Here is a 16,192-nt window from a genome sequence, read left to right as displayed (position 1 = left end):
TAACGATATTATGGCCTGCTTAGACCTTGAAAAAATTCATTATTCAGTTCTTAATTCGGATTTAAAGTTCCATAAGGTCTGGGGACCTTTTATTGAGTACTTTCATAACCTTCCTCTTAACTAAGGTTTTTTTTCGGTCCCTTGCTTTCAGCTCCTTTTTTTGTAGTAGGCATTAATATCTTCTGTTGCTAAGTGTATTTACAGTTTTGGGGGTTTGATTGTCCTGATTTATATTCTCTATATTGTGTTGTGGTTGGTCTGGAGCTTTTTTTTTGTTTGTTGCGGGGCTTGGGGAGGATACTAATTTTACATGTCCTCAATTTGGGTGCTTTCTCAATTATCTTTCTTTGTATCATATTATTATTGTATGTTTATTTTTGCACTGTATCAATGTTCTTCATTTCGATCTGGGGTTTTTTTTATCTGTAGCTATGTAGAAAATGTATAAAAAAACTAATAAAAGAAAGCTGAATAATCTTGCAATATGTAGTAATGTTAGCAGTTAACATCTGCTCTAACACGTTTGTTTTTCATTGACAGGTAGTTACTGTGGAGAAAATGGAGGACACTAGTCTTCTCCCCAATCCAATAATTGTTGGTGTCAAAAACAAAAGGGTGTTTCAGTTTACAGAGATTGAAAATAGAGAGCAATTAGTGGAGCAGCTATGGAAACGGCTTCAACTTTTAAGAGGGGAAAAGCCTGATCATCTTGAATCATCTCAAGTTGAAGAAATGGTACAATTGATCTTTATAATGTTAATAGTTTTGTATAGCAAGAAATCAGTAACTTTTGTTCCCACCATAACAAAAGATTCCTCATATAAAAGTAGAAACTTAATAGCATGCCCAATACAAGAGTGGCTGTGAATTTTATTGTTAAGTGCAGTGTTGCCGTGGACTGTGAACTGGAGCAGTGGAGATCAGAGAGGTGGATTTTACTATCCCGAAATATAAGAGGGCTGAGAAGGCACTGCTTCCAGGCCTGGGGAGAGGCACAAAAGCATTTGGAGCTCCAGGGACATGTGTACAAGATTGAGCCTTGCTGTAAATTTTTTGCTCTTGTTACCTTGTCCTTTGGCTTGCACTTTCTTGTAAATCCTTGTGCGCTCTCGACTCTTTGACTTTTTCTTTACTTTCTCCCGTATCTCAACATTTAAAGCAGTTTTGCAATCTGGTTGAAAATGAACAGTGACCACATTTGGCTTCTGTAAAAAAAACAACAATCTGGTAATTCATTACGTACAACTCTACATAATCTGATTAGTCTAATAGTCATACAGTGAAAGAATGATTTATTTTCAGGAGTTTGTATCTAAAAAGTGCTTTCATTTGTTTTAAGTTAATGTCATACGGAATAATTCAAATCAGTACAATTTTAGTTTGTTCCATATAATTACTTGAAAGCAAATTACAATGCATCAAATGACTAATTAAGTTTGGTATAATCACAAATATCCTGGAGCAAGGGAGGGCCGTCCATTGAATCCAACAGAAGACTTTATTTTTTTTGTTGAATTGTATTAAGTAAGGGTCTTAACTAAAAGGTACCTTTTCCTGGTATCAAAACTGGTGTTTACGAAAGAAGGCTATCAAAAACAAAAAATAATTTTGTCAAATGTGCAGAGGACTGGGAAATCTTTCTTATCACTGTAGTTTATGGAGACATATGTGGCTCTTCGGCAAGAGGTAACTCACTGTGTCTGACTGAACCGAATATAAGTGAGTTCTTTATGCACTAATTCTTTAATATTTATAAATCCTTTATGATATGCATTTAATTAGAAAGGATATGTAAATCTTGCAATTTCATGGCAATAGTTTGTCTTCAAAGCAGGTAATGATACTGGAATGATTTTGCGTGCAAAATTAAAATTCAATTAATAGAAAAATACTATTGTTTTAAAAAATTCCTTTTCTTCATAGGGAATCATATATGCATGCTCTGAAATTTTCTATAACATGAAAGAAATGGGAAGAAATGCTTCCTCTCTGCCAGAGGAGGAATTTGAAATGTTCACACTGCCAGATACAAAACTGTCGCATCTTGGGCTGTGGCCTCCACAGAGTCATTAACACACTCACTTACTCAGAGTTCAATAGAGTGAACAAATTGTTCCAGACAGACTGTGGGGAACAATGCATTTTCTACACCATGGAGCATTGTGTCTATCAAATACCAATTGTGCAGGTGCATGGATACTGTGCCAAGGCAAGTTAGCTCAGTTAATCTGTTACCCCACTAGATTTTGATATAATGTTGTGTCTCCAAATGTGAAATTGTGTAAAGATAGCTTTGATTTGAGATTGATCATGAAGCACATCAACTCCTACCCGAGGAGTGACCTGGACCTGCTCCAGGTTGCCTACTATCACAACAGGCCAACAGCAGATGCCATTTCATTGGCTCTTCTCTCAGCTCTGGAACATCTCGACGGTCAAGTTACATGCGTCAGGATGCTCTTCATTGATTGCAGCTCAGCATTTCACACCATCCTCGCCCGCAAAACTGATCAATGAACTCCGTGTCCTAGGCCTCGTTACCTCCATGTGGTAGCAACTGCTTCTCACTAAATTTCAGCAAAACCAAAGAACTGATTACTGACTACAAGAGGAAGAAGCTGGGTATCCGTGAGCCAGTACTCGTCAGGGGATCAGAGGTGGAGAGAGTCAGTAATTTTAAATTCCTGGGCGTTTTCGTATCAGAGTGTCCATCCTGGGACCATTTCAAAGAAGCACGGCACTGATTTGACATGTCATATTGTTACGTACCCCGTAACTGGGTTAACAGACCAGCAGAAATGGAAGGAATACGTTGGAGTCGGGTGGTACTGTAACTAAAGGTGTTTATTAGTAAACTAAACAATACAGTATCAAAAATGCCAATATACATATAACACAGGTTAGCAATGATAAACATAGAAGTGTAGGAATAATAATCAATAGCAGTAAACAAGCTCTATCAATGTCTAGGGGTAAATGAATTGTCATAGAAGAGTATAAAGTTCAGTTCAGTTCGGGCTGAGGTAGTTGGTTATTGTGTTGCAATGTTGGGGAGAGAGAGAGAGAGCAAGAGATTGAACAGCTGCAGCCAGCAAACCTTCTGTTGTCTTCTTATTCCGTCGAACCGTTGTGGTCATTCGGACACACACACAAGTCCCCACTGGCCCCGCCATCACACTGTGAGCTTTGTGACCGATCTCCTGGTTCAGTCCTTTAAGCCCCCACCTTCTTGTGGGTGCACAACACTCTTTCAATGTCCACTGGTGTGTCTGAGGGGCGTCTCCCCAGATCCGTCTTTTATCCCCATGGATGGGGTATCAGCCATCCATCAACTCCACATGTTTGTGTCCATCAAACTAGGCCACTCCTGCTGTCTCCTCAGGAATGTTAACGAGCAAAGAAACGTCCTTGCAGCGAAAGGTAAATAATCAGTGAAGAGCCAAAATACATAAATCAACTGTCTCTTTCTTTCTCTTATCTGTAGCAGATGTCTCTACCTCTTCTTCTCTGTCTCTCTCTCATTAGCAGCATAGTTCCCGGGGTGGGGGGGGGGAGGGGGGGTTAACTCTGGACCCCATTTTCCATCAGGTCTGTTCAGCACTCATAACAATATAAAGCTCTGTCAAATCTCTACAGATGCACGGTCCCTGACTGGCTGCATCACAGACTGGTATGGAAGCATCAGTACCCAAGAGTGGAAATCCCTACAAGAGGTAGTGGATACAGCCCAGTTCATCGCAGGAAAAGCCCTCCCCACCATTGAGCTCATCTACACGGGGTACTGCCACAGGAAAGCAGCATCCATTATCGAGGATCTCCACCATCCAGACCATGCTCTCTTCTCACTGCCTCATCTGGAAGAAGGCATTGGAGTCTTAAGTCCCATACTACCAGGCTCAGGAACAATTATTACCCTTCAACCATCTGGCTCTCGAACAAGCATGGACATCTTCACTCATCATAACATCGAACACTATCTTTGGGCTCACTTTCAAGCCTCTACAACTCATGGTGCCAGTTTTATTTGTTTGTTTATTTAGTATTACAGATTATTTTTGTATTTACACAATTTGTCAGTCTTTGTGTGTGGGTTTTCATTGATTCTATTGTACTTTGTTCTACTGTGAATGCTTGCAAGAAAACGAATTTCAGGCTAGTATTTGGTGACATAAATATAGTTTGATAATAAACTTGCTTTGAACTTTGAAGGGCTCTGTATGTGGCATTCTATTGTAACTATTCCTAAGTTTTACTTCGTAAATTTTTGTTACTGTCTGTGCCTTCTGGTGCATCGGGCGACAACCGTGCGGTTTCTTTAGCACGTTATCTGTTTTTTTACAAGGCAGAATTGCTAGCTCAAATCGACGCTCAACCCAGCACTGATGGAAAGCTTGCAAGCAGCTGGCTGGATTCGAACCCGGGATCACTCACCTTAAAGTCCAGTGCTGGTGCCACCTGCCACCGGCCAGCTCTGTAAATTGTGCATATGGTCCAATAGATAGATAGATAGATACTTTATTCATCCCCATGGGGAAATTCAACTTTTTTTTCCAATGTCCCATACACTTGTTGTAGCAAAACTAGTTACATACAATACTTAACTCAGTAAAAAATATGATATGCATCTAAATCACTATCTCAAAAAGCATTATTAATAGCTTTTAAAAAGTTCTTAAGTCCTTAAGTCAATATGTATTTAGTTTACAAAAGTGTTTCAATATGTATTTAAGAGTGCAGTGAAACTGCTTGCATTGTTTTGGAAGTAAAACCATTTGCCTAACATTCTGGTTTGATTTGCTTTCTTTGAATGCATTTTGCAGTCTAGCAGGCCAGGAGAAGAAATCATTTATAAAATTGCACATGGCCTGTCACATTGGCAAAATGATCTTGTTTTGTTATAACTTCACATCATAGCTGGTTTTGTATTTTAATACATTTTCCTCAAAGTTTGTAACGTGAAACTCTTCAGTGGCATCTAATGACAGCTTGTTTGTTTTGAGTTCTTGAACTTTGTGCATACCAAATTTCAGTAGATACTGGTACCCAAGGTCAAAGAATTGGTTAGACTGGTTAAACCAGGGTAGACAAAGGTTGTTGGCTGTTTCAATGCTTTGATGTCCTGGGAAACAATGCATTAGAATTAGAGATTATGAAAAGTGACCATATTTGCTTAGTGAGCAAATGCTATTGCTAAAACACACGAATTAGACAAGCTGTGGAATGAATATTATCAGTAAACTGAGAGATTACAAAGTATTCAGTGAAGGGAAAGAAATGACGACACTAATCCTGTCTTGGATTGAATATTAAGCCTTGACCAATCTATATACTACTAAAATTCTCGTGCTCTGTTTGTGACCTCCAATTAGCGCAAACGGTGCATTACAGCAGCACTTTTTTTGACTAAATTGACTTAAAATGCGCTAACTTACAGAGTGCATGCAAATTTCAGGATTATATATTTGTATAAAATTGCTCACTTGTCAGTCAACAGGTCCCGCTTTCCACAACCTGAGCCGATTCCAGCTTTCATGGAAACCGCGACGCATGGGCACGGCCAGCCTAAGCAGCGCCACCAACCGAGGCAAAAGGGCAGGGCTGTCAGTTCCATTTAGGAGAACGCCAACCACATCAAGAAAAATCAGCTTCCTGGAGGCTTTGGTATTACTGCTTCGTATCGTCTATCCAGTATTAGGACAAAAAAATTATGGACAGCCTAATTATGGTGCGTGGAAAGAGAAGGGGGACGTTATGGTCAAGAGATGATGCCAAATGTCGTTGAGAGCGGCAAATGTCACTCATTTTCCAACAGAATTCCTTGATTCGGTTGAACTCTCTGGATTGCCACCACATAAACTGGAATTGAAGAGGGGATCTCCCATCATTTCAATGAGGAACTTGGATCCACCAAGGCTTTGCAATGGAATGCGAATAATGGTGGAAGAACTGCACGACAATCTCATCGTAGCAAAGATAAACATTGGTGCGTTCAAAAGTGACGTCATGATCCCAAGAATTACTCTCAATTTATCAGATCCAGTCATGCTTTGCTATGACTATACATAAGGCGCAAGGCCAAGCCATGGAGAATGTGTTGATTTATCTGGAGAAACCAGTATTCCAGCATGGTCAGCTGTGTGCGGCTTTAAGCCGGGATAAAAGAAATGAAAACGCTAGAGTTTTCTTAAAAGGTGGCGGATCAACCAGAAATGTTGTCATCAAAAGTGTCCTTTGTTAAACGAGGAGGAGCTATATTTGTCTTGCTACGCGTCTTTCTTCTTTAATAAACTGAGTTTTTCTTCTTTAATTTCCAGAGCAGATCACATCAGACTGCACTACCTTTCTCTCAAAGGGTACCCCAACGGGTCACCCGGTTGTCTAGTAATAGATAAATTTACTGTTGGTATTCAGCTGAAATGTAAAAACATTTGAAAATGTTCTTTGCCCCATCAAATGGAATGGAGTTCAAATTTAGCTAATTAGCCCATTGTGCTGAAAAGTGCGATTTTTGATATTTGCTTCAACGGTGTAGTATTTCAAAGTTCAAAGTACGTATGTCACCATTTACAACCCTGACATTCGTTTTCTTCTAGGCATACTCAGTAAATCAAGACCACACCCAGCAGGGTGGACAAACAGCCAATGTGCAAAAAGACAACGAACTGCACATACAAAAGAAAAGAAAGTAGTAATAATAAAGAAATAAACAAGCAATAAATATCGAGAACATGAGATGGAGAGTCCTTGAAAGTGAGTCCATTGGTTGTGGTAACAGTCCAGTAATGGGGCAAGTGAAGCTATTCCCACTGGTTCAGGAGTCTGATGATTAAGGGGTAAATAACTGTTCCTGGACCTGGAATGAACTGGATTTAGTGAAGAAAAATGTGTTACCAGCTGTTGAAGTGTTGCAAGTAACCTTAGCAAAATTTCCTTTGTCTGTATCTGGACAGAAATGAAACTTCTACTTAATATTTGACCATAAGACAGAGGAGCAGAATTAGGCCATTTGGCCCATCGAGTCTGCTCAGATTGGCTTGCTCTCAATCCACTTAAAAACTGCTGCCCTTGGTGGATCATGTGATAAAGATGGTGGGGGAGGTAGGGAGGGAAGGTGTGGCTGGTGACAGTTCTGATTCCTGAATTGTAGAATTTATCAACAAGAGATTAAGTGGTGACCTGGCTGATAATAGAAATGAATAACTGATCAACCCTTCATTTTTCTTTGCCTGTTGCCTAGCCATGTCTTGGCATCAACTCCACGCTTTTGGATAGGACTTGCTTATGATGCTAAAATTTTGAACTGTAAGTTTGCATCAGTTTTACAAATTCCTTTAAAACATCAATGCCGTGTTCTTATCTTCCTGAGACCTAATTCAGCAGGACTCTCCTGTTTGCTCAAATAATAGTCACCTTGTTTGTTTAACTAGTGTTCAACTCAATAGTAGTTTATTGAACCTGAAATGGAAAGTTAAACAAACCACGTGATTATAGATGCTGCTACTGATTTAGTTGATGTGGCATTCGCAATGAATATGCGATCTGTTTGTTCCTCTTTCTCCATTGTTCTAAATAATCTTGGCAGGGAGGGGAAGAACAGAGCATTGATCAGATGTGGATAGTAGTTTAATTAACATAGATTGAATATCTGCTTGTCTCTTGAAACGAGGTTGCAGATCTTTGTGGAAACTGTTGATTCAACAGGACCCCTGCTTATGAAAAATGTTATATAAGTTGCCACAAAATATTAGTTTTTCCATTTCCATTTGAGGTGTATTCTGAAACACTTCACAGTTAGCACCATTTGTTCCTAGTCCCTGTCTCTCAGTAGAATTCCTAGATACACTTGAGAATCATTGAAGCTTTGTACTTACAAATCACAAGCAGGAAATCATTACTGTAGGCAAAAGGTCCTGCTCTTCTCTCAAAAGCAGTTTTAACTGTCATATGAGTTTTCTGGTCAGGTTTTGATTTCAGACACTTGAAACAAATCTCCTAGATGGGCATTTCCCTTTTGGTAAGTTGTTGGATATCTATAGGATGTTTGGCTAATTCATTTTTGATGCCGTTTCAAAAAAAAATCCAACTTCTGAGCATGAAACGTGTATAGTAGAAGCCTAGAAATATTCATCAGCATAGATCTGTTTAGCTGACAGAGTTTGGGACTCTCCAAAGACTTTAATCTCAACTTTGGACTATGAATTTGTAAATTAGCTCTCAGAATCAAGTTTAATATCACTGGCATATGACATGAAATTTGTTTTGTGGCAGCAGTACAGCACATAAACTATAAATTATAGAGTGTGTGTGTATAAAATATGGATGTAGTGCAAAAAGATTGCAAAAGAAGGGCGGAGGGAATAGTGAGGTGGCGTTCATGAGTTCACTGTCCATTTAGAACATAGAAACGTAAAAGACATTACAGGCCCTTCAGCCCACAATGTTATGCTGACCATGTAACCTACTCTAGAAACTGGCTAGAATTTCCCTAGCACATAGCTCTGTATTTTTCTAAGCTCCATGAACATATCTAAGAGTCTCTTAAAAGACCCTATGGTATCTGCCTCTACCACCACTGGCAGTGCATTCCGGGCACCTATCACTCTCTGTTTGAAGAAACTTACCCCTGACATCCCCTTGGTACCTATTTCCAAGCACCTTAAAAACTATGCCCCCTCATTTCAGCCCTGGGGAAAAGCCTCTGACTATCCATACGATCAATGCCTCTCATCATCTTGTGCACCTCTATCAGGTCACCTCTCATCCTCCGTCGCTACAAGGAGAAAAGGCCAAGTTCACTCAACCTATTCTCATAAGGTACACCCTCCAATCCAGGCAATATCCTTGTAAATCTCTTCTGCACTCTCTATAGCATCTACATCCTTTCTGTAGTGAGATAGGTGACCAGAACTGAACACAATACTCCAAGTGGGGTGTGACCAAGGTCTTGTATAGCTGTAACGTTACCCCACAGCTCTTGAACTCAATGGTTGATGAATGCCAACACACTATACACCTTCTTAAACCTGATGGTGGAGGGGAAGAAGTTATTCCTGAAACACGCGTGTGTGTGCGTGTGACATTTCTGTCACTCTCTGGAGAATTTTATAATAAATCCAATCATTCACCAAGCATCTTTTCAACATTTAAAATCTTGTTTTAATAATACCCCTATTGGAGAGGTCTGTCTACTATACTCTCATTGTTTATGTAAAGTTTCCAGAGATTTGTGTGATTATGGCACTTTCATATCCTGCTCTCAATTATATAGAGTTTTGGCTTTGTCTTTGAAATGGATTAATTTAAGAAATATACCACTGCAGTTTGGCCTTAGTTTATTTTACATTTGTAGCAAGTTTCACAGTTCAAATGTATATAGTATTTTTTTTAAAACTAGAGGGCTCAGAATATTGGTTTGTATTATCATGTAATCTAAAAATACTAATGGAAGGGAGCAAAGATGCTTTTTTTGCTTCAGCTATTGACTCTTTTAAAAAGAAATCTTCAAGATAAGGCATTGCATGGAAAGATTTTCAACATTTCTTTCTCATTGTTCAAACCAAACTGAAAAATTATTGTTGGTCAAAACAAGCTAAACCAGTGATATTCAGAGTGGGTAAAAGAAAATTATTCTTAATTTTTCATCTCCAATCCAAAGTGATGTTTCTTGCTCAGTAAACCAAATTCCCAGTACCTTGGGTTGATTGATTGAATCTTGTTGCTAATGTACTTTGCAATAGGTAAATCCTTGGATTATTTTTGGTTTTGGTGATTCGTGCTGTCAAGGTTTTTCCACAAGTCAGTCATGACCAGTTGCAGAATAGAATGTGTGAGATGAGTTTACTTTTATCAAAGCACAATATTAATTAAGTTCCATCTGCTTTAGGTTTCCTCTGATTCTTTGGGATGTCCTCAAGAGCTCCGTCCGGATAATACTGCAATGGATTCCCTTATGGACAATTCGGATATCAAAAAGGAACCAAGACATTCTTTGAATTCAGAGGCTCTTATGGCACTTTTCCACCTGACTGAGACGGAGAGTGCAGATGCTACTCTGGTTTGTACCCCTTTGGTGTTAATTTGAGTATCTCCTTCCTCCTGACTCTGGAATTCTTTAAGTTTTCTTTTAATCCAATACACTAAATTTGGGAAGACATAACCTCCATGACAAATGGTGATACTGCTTTGTGTTTGTTTTACACATCTGTGGTTTGTGCATATAATTTATGAATATCTTGCTTGTACGACTTGATATAAAAGTTGCTTTGCCAATATTTCACTTAAACTTTTTTTTAAAAAAAAGTGGTTGATCAGAGGATAGAAAGGTAATAATTCAATTTTAATCTGTTTTCCTAAATATTCATTCATTTTGAGAGGACTGGGATATAAAAGCAAGGATGTAATGTTGGGGCTTTTTAAGGCACTGGTAAGGCTTCATTTGGATACACTATGATAAGAAATACCTATCGTTCCTTCCCGAGACCACATTTTGGCATGTCGGATCATTTGGCTGTACTCCTACTACCTCCATACAGACTGAGCCTAAAGACCAAGGCTCCAGAGATCAAGACAACTAAGAGGTGGTTGTGGGAGATGGAGGAATGGTTACAGGATTGTCTTGAGTCAGTAGACTGGGCCGTGTTCAAGAACTCTTCTGAGGACCTGAATGACTACACCAGCGTCGTTATAGACTTTATTAAAACAGCTGAGGATGAGTATGTCCCCATGAAATTGTTCAGGGTTTTCCTCAATCGGAGGCCCTGGATGACAATGAAACCCAGAAACTGCTGAGCATTCAAGTCTGGAGATCAAGAATACTGCCTGAGGTGTAGGTATGATATTCAGAAAGCCATTTCTCGGGCGAAGTGGAGATTCCAGACTAGACTGGAATCAACGAGGGATGCTCAACAGCTGTGGCAGAATTTGAATGCCATAACCTTTACCAAGTTAAGTCTTGCAACATAGAGGACAGCAGAGCTTCACTTCCAGATGAGCTGAATGCTTTCTTTGACCACCAGAACAGAGAGGAACCCTGATGATCCTTTGGTCTCAGTATCTGAAGATGACGTGTGGGCTGCTTCAAGGGAGTGAATCCAAGGAAAGTGTCCGGTCTGGACGGACTACCCGGCTGAATACTGAACACCTGTGTGACCATCTGTCTGGTGTATTCACAGACATCTTCAATCCCTCGCTCCAGCAGTCTGTGGTACCCACCTGCTTCAAGCAGGCTTCAATCGTACCAATGCCCAAGAAGAGTGTGGTAATTTGTCTAAATGACTATCATCCAGTGGCACTTGCATCCACAGTGATGGAGTATTTTGAGAGGCTGGTGTTGAAGCATATCAGCTCCTGTTGAATGGTGACTTGGATTGATTCCAATTTGCCTACTGAAGCAACAGGTCTACAGTGGATGCCAGCCCATTGGCTCTTCACGCAGCCCTGGGACATCTGGCCAGGAAAGATGCATACATCAGGATGCTCTTTTTCAATTACAAAAATCCCCTCAAAACTAATCAGTAAACTCCAAGACATGGGCCTTAATTCCCCTTGTGTAACTGGATCCTGGATTTCCTCACTTGTAGACCCTAGTCAGTATGGATTGCCAAAAGCATCTCCTCCACAATCTCCATCAGCGCAGGAATGTGTACTTACCCCCCTTTTCTACTCGCTTTACACTTATGACTGTGTGACTAAATACAACTTCAACACCATGTACAAGTTTGATGATACCACTGTTGTGGGCGGTATGAAAGGGGGTGATGAATCAGCATACAGGAGGGAGATTGAAAACTTGGCTGAGTGGTGTCATAACAACAACCTCTCACTCAATGTCAATAAGACCAAGGAACTGATTGTAGACGTCAGGAGAAGGAAACTGTAAGTCCATGAGCCAGTAATCATCGGAGAATCAGAGGTGGAGAGGGTTAGTAACTTTAAATTCCTGGATGTCACTATCTCAGAGGACCTGTTCTGGATTCAAATATTGCAAAGAAAGCACGGCAGCGCCTCTACTTCCTTAGGAGTCTGCGGCTGTTCAGCGTGACATCAAAACTCTTGGCAAACTTCTACAGATGTGTGGTGGACAGTGTGCTGACTGGCTGCGTTACGGCCTGGTGTGGGAACACCAATGCCTTTGAGCGGAAAATCCTACAAAGTGGATTTGGCCCAGTATATCACGGGAAAACTCCTCCCAACTATTGAGCACACCTACGAAACATTGCAGTGGAGAAACAGCATCCATCATCAAAGATCCTCACCACCCAGGCCAGGCTCTTTTCACACTGCTGCCGTCAGGTAGAAGTTACAGGTGCCCCAGGACTCGCACCACCAGCTTCAAGAACAGTTACTACCCCTCAACCATCAGGTTCTTGAACAAAAGGGGATACCTACATTAATATAAGGACTGATATATTGTTATTTCATGCTTATTATTTATTGCTATTTATCTATATCTGCATTTGCAGTTTGTTTACAGTTAACAGTTTCTGATGTTTACAGTCACTGTTCTATAGATTTGCTAAGTATGCCCACAGAAAAAGCATCTTGGGGTTGTATCTGGTGGCATGTATGTACTCTGATAATAAATGTTACTTTGAGCTTTGTGAGCAGAAAGGATACGCTGACATTGGGGAGGGTTCAAAGGAAGTTCACAAAAATGACTCCAGGACTGAAAGGCTTATCATATGAGAAGCTTTTGACGCTGGGCCTGTACTCATTGGAATTCTGAAAAATTAGGGAGGTCTCATTGAAACCTGTTGAATGTTGAAAGGCCTCAATAGATCGGATGTGGAGAGGATGTTTCCTCTGGTGGGGGGAGTCTAAGGCAGCCTCAGAATAGAGGAACATCCATTTCGAATGGAGATGAGGAATTTCTTGAGCCAGAGAGTGGTGAATCTGTGGAATTTGTTGCCAAAGATGGCTGTGGAAATCAAGTCACTGGTATATTTAAGGCACAGGTTGATAGATTCTTGATTGGTCAGGGCATAAAGGGATATGGGTGGAAGGCAGGAGATTGGGGTTAAGAGGGAAATGGATCAGCTATGACGAAATTGTGGAGCAGATTCGAGGGCCAAATGGCCTAATTCTGCTCCTGTGTCTTATGGTCTTGTATTGTAAGTATAATACTTACTACTACTACTACTACTACTTAAACCTATCACCCTTACATGGACATAGTCGGCTGACAACAGCCTGCAAGAGTTCTCTGTCCTAGGTCAGTCTTGTAGCCCGTCTTGCTATCCCTCCTCTCCCAGGGTTTCTGTAATTCTGTAATGACGTTTTTGGAGCTTCTGTGGGCATTTCTGTAGCACTGTGTTTTATTTGGGATGGGAATAGCAGACCCATGCCCAAATCTCCTGTTTTAGCAGCCAAGCATGGGATCGTGCAAGGTGTAATTTGTAATACCTTGTTGTTCTGCTGATTTGTTATGCGAGAGGGATTTTCAGTAAGGTAACAAAATGCCTTTAATCTCTGTTTCCATTTGGTTATTAGGTTTGTAATCCTGTTAAGTTATTCTTCTAATATTTCTAATTAATGGCAGATTGTTAATTTTAGGGAATGGAAGAAGTGAAAAAACGATTATGGTATGATCATTTTGTGGAATACGGACGCACAGTCAGCATGTTTCGGACTGAGAAAATAAGGAAGCTGGTTGCAATGGGTATTCCGGAGTGTCTTCGAGGAGAACTCTGGCTTCTTTTTTCAGGTGAGCATGTTTTGGCTGACACTGGTCTATGGAAGAGTCTGGCTTGGATCAGAAACACCTGCCTCCAGCAAGTTTTGTGCAAGACATTGCAGTGAGAGAGCATTGCATTGTGGCTTCTGTTGGCTGCTGCTACCCTTAAAGTTAACAACCCATCAGTTCAGATAGTTCGAAAAGAGAGCAGCGAATAGTGTGCTCATCTAAATCTGAACAACACCACCCAGATATTTATCTTGCTGTTATTTATAGGACCATGCACAGAAAAGATTGTTTATCTGTAGAAGGACAATGGACATTTCAACATGGAGTTCAATGGTTATGTAGTTCTTTTGAACACTTAAGGTCACAAAATGTATATCTGCAAGATGGCGCTTTCTTTTGTGCTGGTTTAAGTTCCCCACTCCACTCTCATACCAAACAATGTACAATGACTTTCAATGTCCTTTCTCTTAGTAAGGTGGCCTAAGTCGTGCACCAAGTGTGGAACTATGACGTTGTGGGCATTACAGAAACTTGGATGGGAACTATGACGTGGCTATTACAGAGACTTGGATATCTCGGGCAGGAATGGCTGCAGAGTGCACCAGAATTTAGATATTTCAAAAAGAACAGAGGGAGGCAAAAGAGGTGGAGGCATGGCATTGCTAATTAGGGATAGTGTCAGAGCTGCAGAGAAGGCGGAAGTCATGGCGGGATGGTCTACTGAGTCAGAGTGGGTGGAAGTCAGAAACTGGAAAGGGGTAATAACTCTAAACTCTACTGGGTGTTTTTTTTTTCAAATAGACCCCCCCCCCCCCCAATAGTAACAGGGATATCAAGGAGTAGATCGTGAGGCAAATTCTGGAAGGGAGCAATATTAATAAGGTTGTTGTGATGGGAGATTTGAACTTTCCTAATATTGATTGTCTTCTCCTCAGTGCAAGGAGTTTAGATGAGGTGGAGTTTGTTTGGTGTATTCAGGAAGATTTCCTGACCACAATATGTAGATAAGCCAAGTAGAGGAGAGGCTGTACTTGATTTGATATTGGGAAATGAACCTGGTCAGATGTCAGATCTCTCGGTGGGAGAGTTGCTGGGCAGGCTGACAGTGTTGTTAAGAAGCCATGTAGTGTGTTGGCATTCATCAACCGTGGGATTGAGTTCAAGAGCTGTGAGGTAATGTTGCAGCTATACAAGACCTTGGTCAGACCCCACTTGGAGTATTGTGTTCAGTTCTGGTAACCTCGCTATCAGAAGGATGTGGATACTATAGAGAGATAGCAGAGGAGATTTACAAGGATGTTGCCTGGATTGGAGGGCGTCCCTTATGAGAATAGGTTGAGTGAACTTGGCCTTTTCTCCTTGGAGCGACGGAGAATGAGAGGTGACTGATAGAGGGTATAAGATGATGAGGGGCATTGACCGTGTGGATAGTCAAGAGGCTTTTTCCCTAGGGCTGAAATGGCTAACACAAGGGGGCATAGTTTAAAGGTACTTGGAAATAGACACCGAGGGGACATCAGGGGTAAGTTTTTCACACAGAATGGTGGGTGCGTCAAATACACTGCTGATGGTGGTGGTAGAAGCAGATACAAAAGGGTCTTTTAAGAGCCTCTTGGATAAGTATATGGAGCTTAGAAAAATAGAGGGCTGTGCACTAGGGAAATTCTAGGCAGTTTCTAGAGTAGGTTACGTGGTCAGCACAACATTGAGGCTGAAGGGCCTGTAATGTGCTGTAGATTTCTATATTCTATGTTAAGTGTGCTTGAACAGCATTCATTGTATAAAATTATCATTTTTCTTTATTCTTACATATACACACAATTCATAAAATCCCAAAATTAGTGTTGGTTTTTTTCCCCTCACTGTATTCCTTGTGTGAGGCCATATTTGAAGCATTGCGTACAGTTCTGGTCAGGTCACCTAACTATAGGAAAGATATCAATATGCTTGAAAGAGTGGAGAGAAAACTTAAAAGGTTGTTGCTGGGACTTGAAGATCTGAGTAGAGGGAAAGGTTGAATTAGGTGAGGAGCATGAGTTAGGAGAACCTTAGACAAAATTGAGGTGTATAGATAGGATGAATGCTTGCTGGCTTTTTCCTAATTTTGTGTGAGACTAGAACTAGAGGTCATGGGTTTAGGGTGAAAGGTGAAATATGTACTTTGAATCTTTTGAAGTAAAGGATATTGAGGAGAGACACATGACTGTGAAGGTGGTGAGGTGTGGAATGAGCTGCAAGGGAAAGTGGTAGATGCGAGTTCAGTAGTAACATTTAGGACAAGTTTGGAAAGGTACATTGATGAGACAGTTCTAGGTGGCTACGGTCAAGTCCAGGTAGACGGGACAGGCAGAAGGCCAGACCTGCATGGTCTGTTTCTGTGCTGTATAATTGATTCTATGACTATTAATGCATCATTTTCATATTCCTCTCAAACAGTAAATGGCAACAACTTAAGGATGTTAATGTTGGTTATTTTTAAAGTAAAATAAAATTATCTACTGCGTACAGTTT

The 16,192-nt window shown here is 40.5% G+C and overlaps 1 protein-coding gene across 2 annotated transcripts in view; it reads left to right on the top strand.

The window, feature by feature from the left end:
- LOC140726723 (TBC1 domain family member 8-like) overlaps window positions 1–16,192 on the top strand; it is a 104,916-nt gene that overhangs the window by 62,825 nt on the left and 25,899 nt on the right. For both annotated transcript variants that reach the window (XM_073043491.1, XM_073043492.1), the window contains 3 exons: window positions 541–735; window positions 9,884–10,054; window positions 13,552–13,702. In XM_073043491.1, the coding sequence (XP_072899592.1) occupies window positions 541–735; window positions 9,884–10,054; window positions 13,552–13,702 (517 nt within the window). The remainder of the gene's footprint in view (window positions 1–540; window positions 736–9,883; window positions 10,055–13,551; window positions 13,703–16,192) is intronic.

This window comes from Hemitrygon akajei, chromosome 4, assembly GCF_048418815.1.
Source record: "Hemitrygon akajei chromosome 4, sHemAka1.3, whole genome shotgun sequence".
Taxonomy (NCBI): domain Eukaryota; kingdom Metazoa; phylum Chordata; class Chondrichthyes; order Myliobatiformes; family Dasyatidae; genus Hemitrygon; species Hemitrygon akajei.
This window is presented reverse-complemented; position numbering and strand designations above follow the sequence as displayed.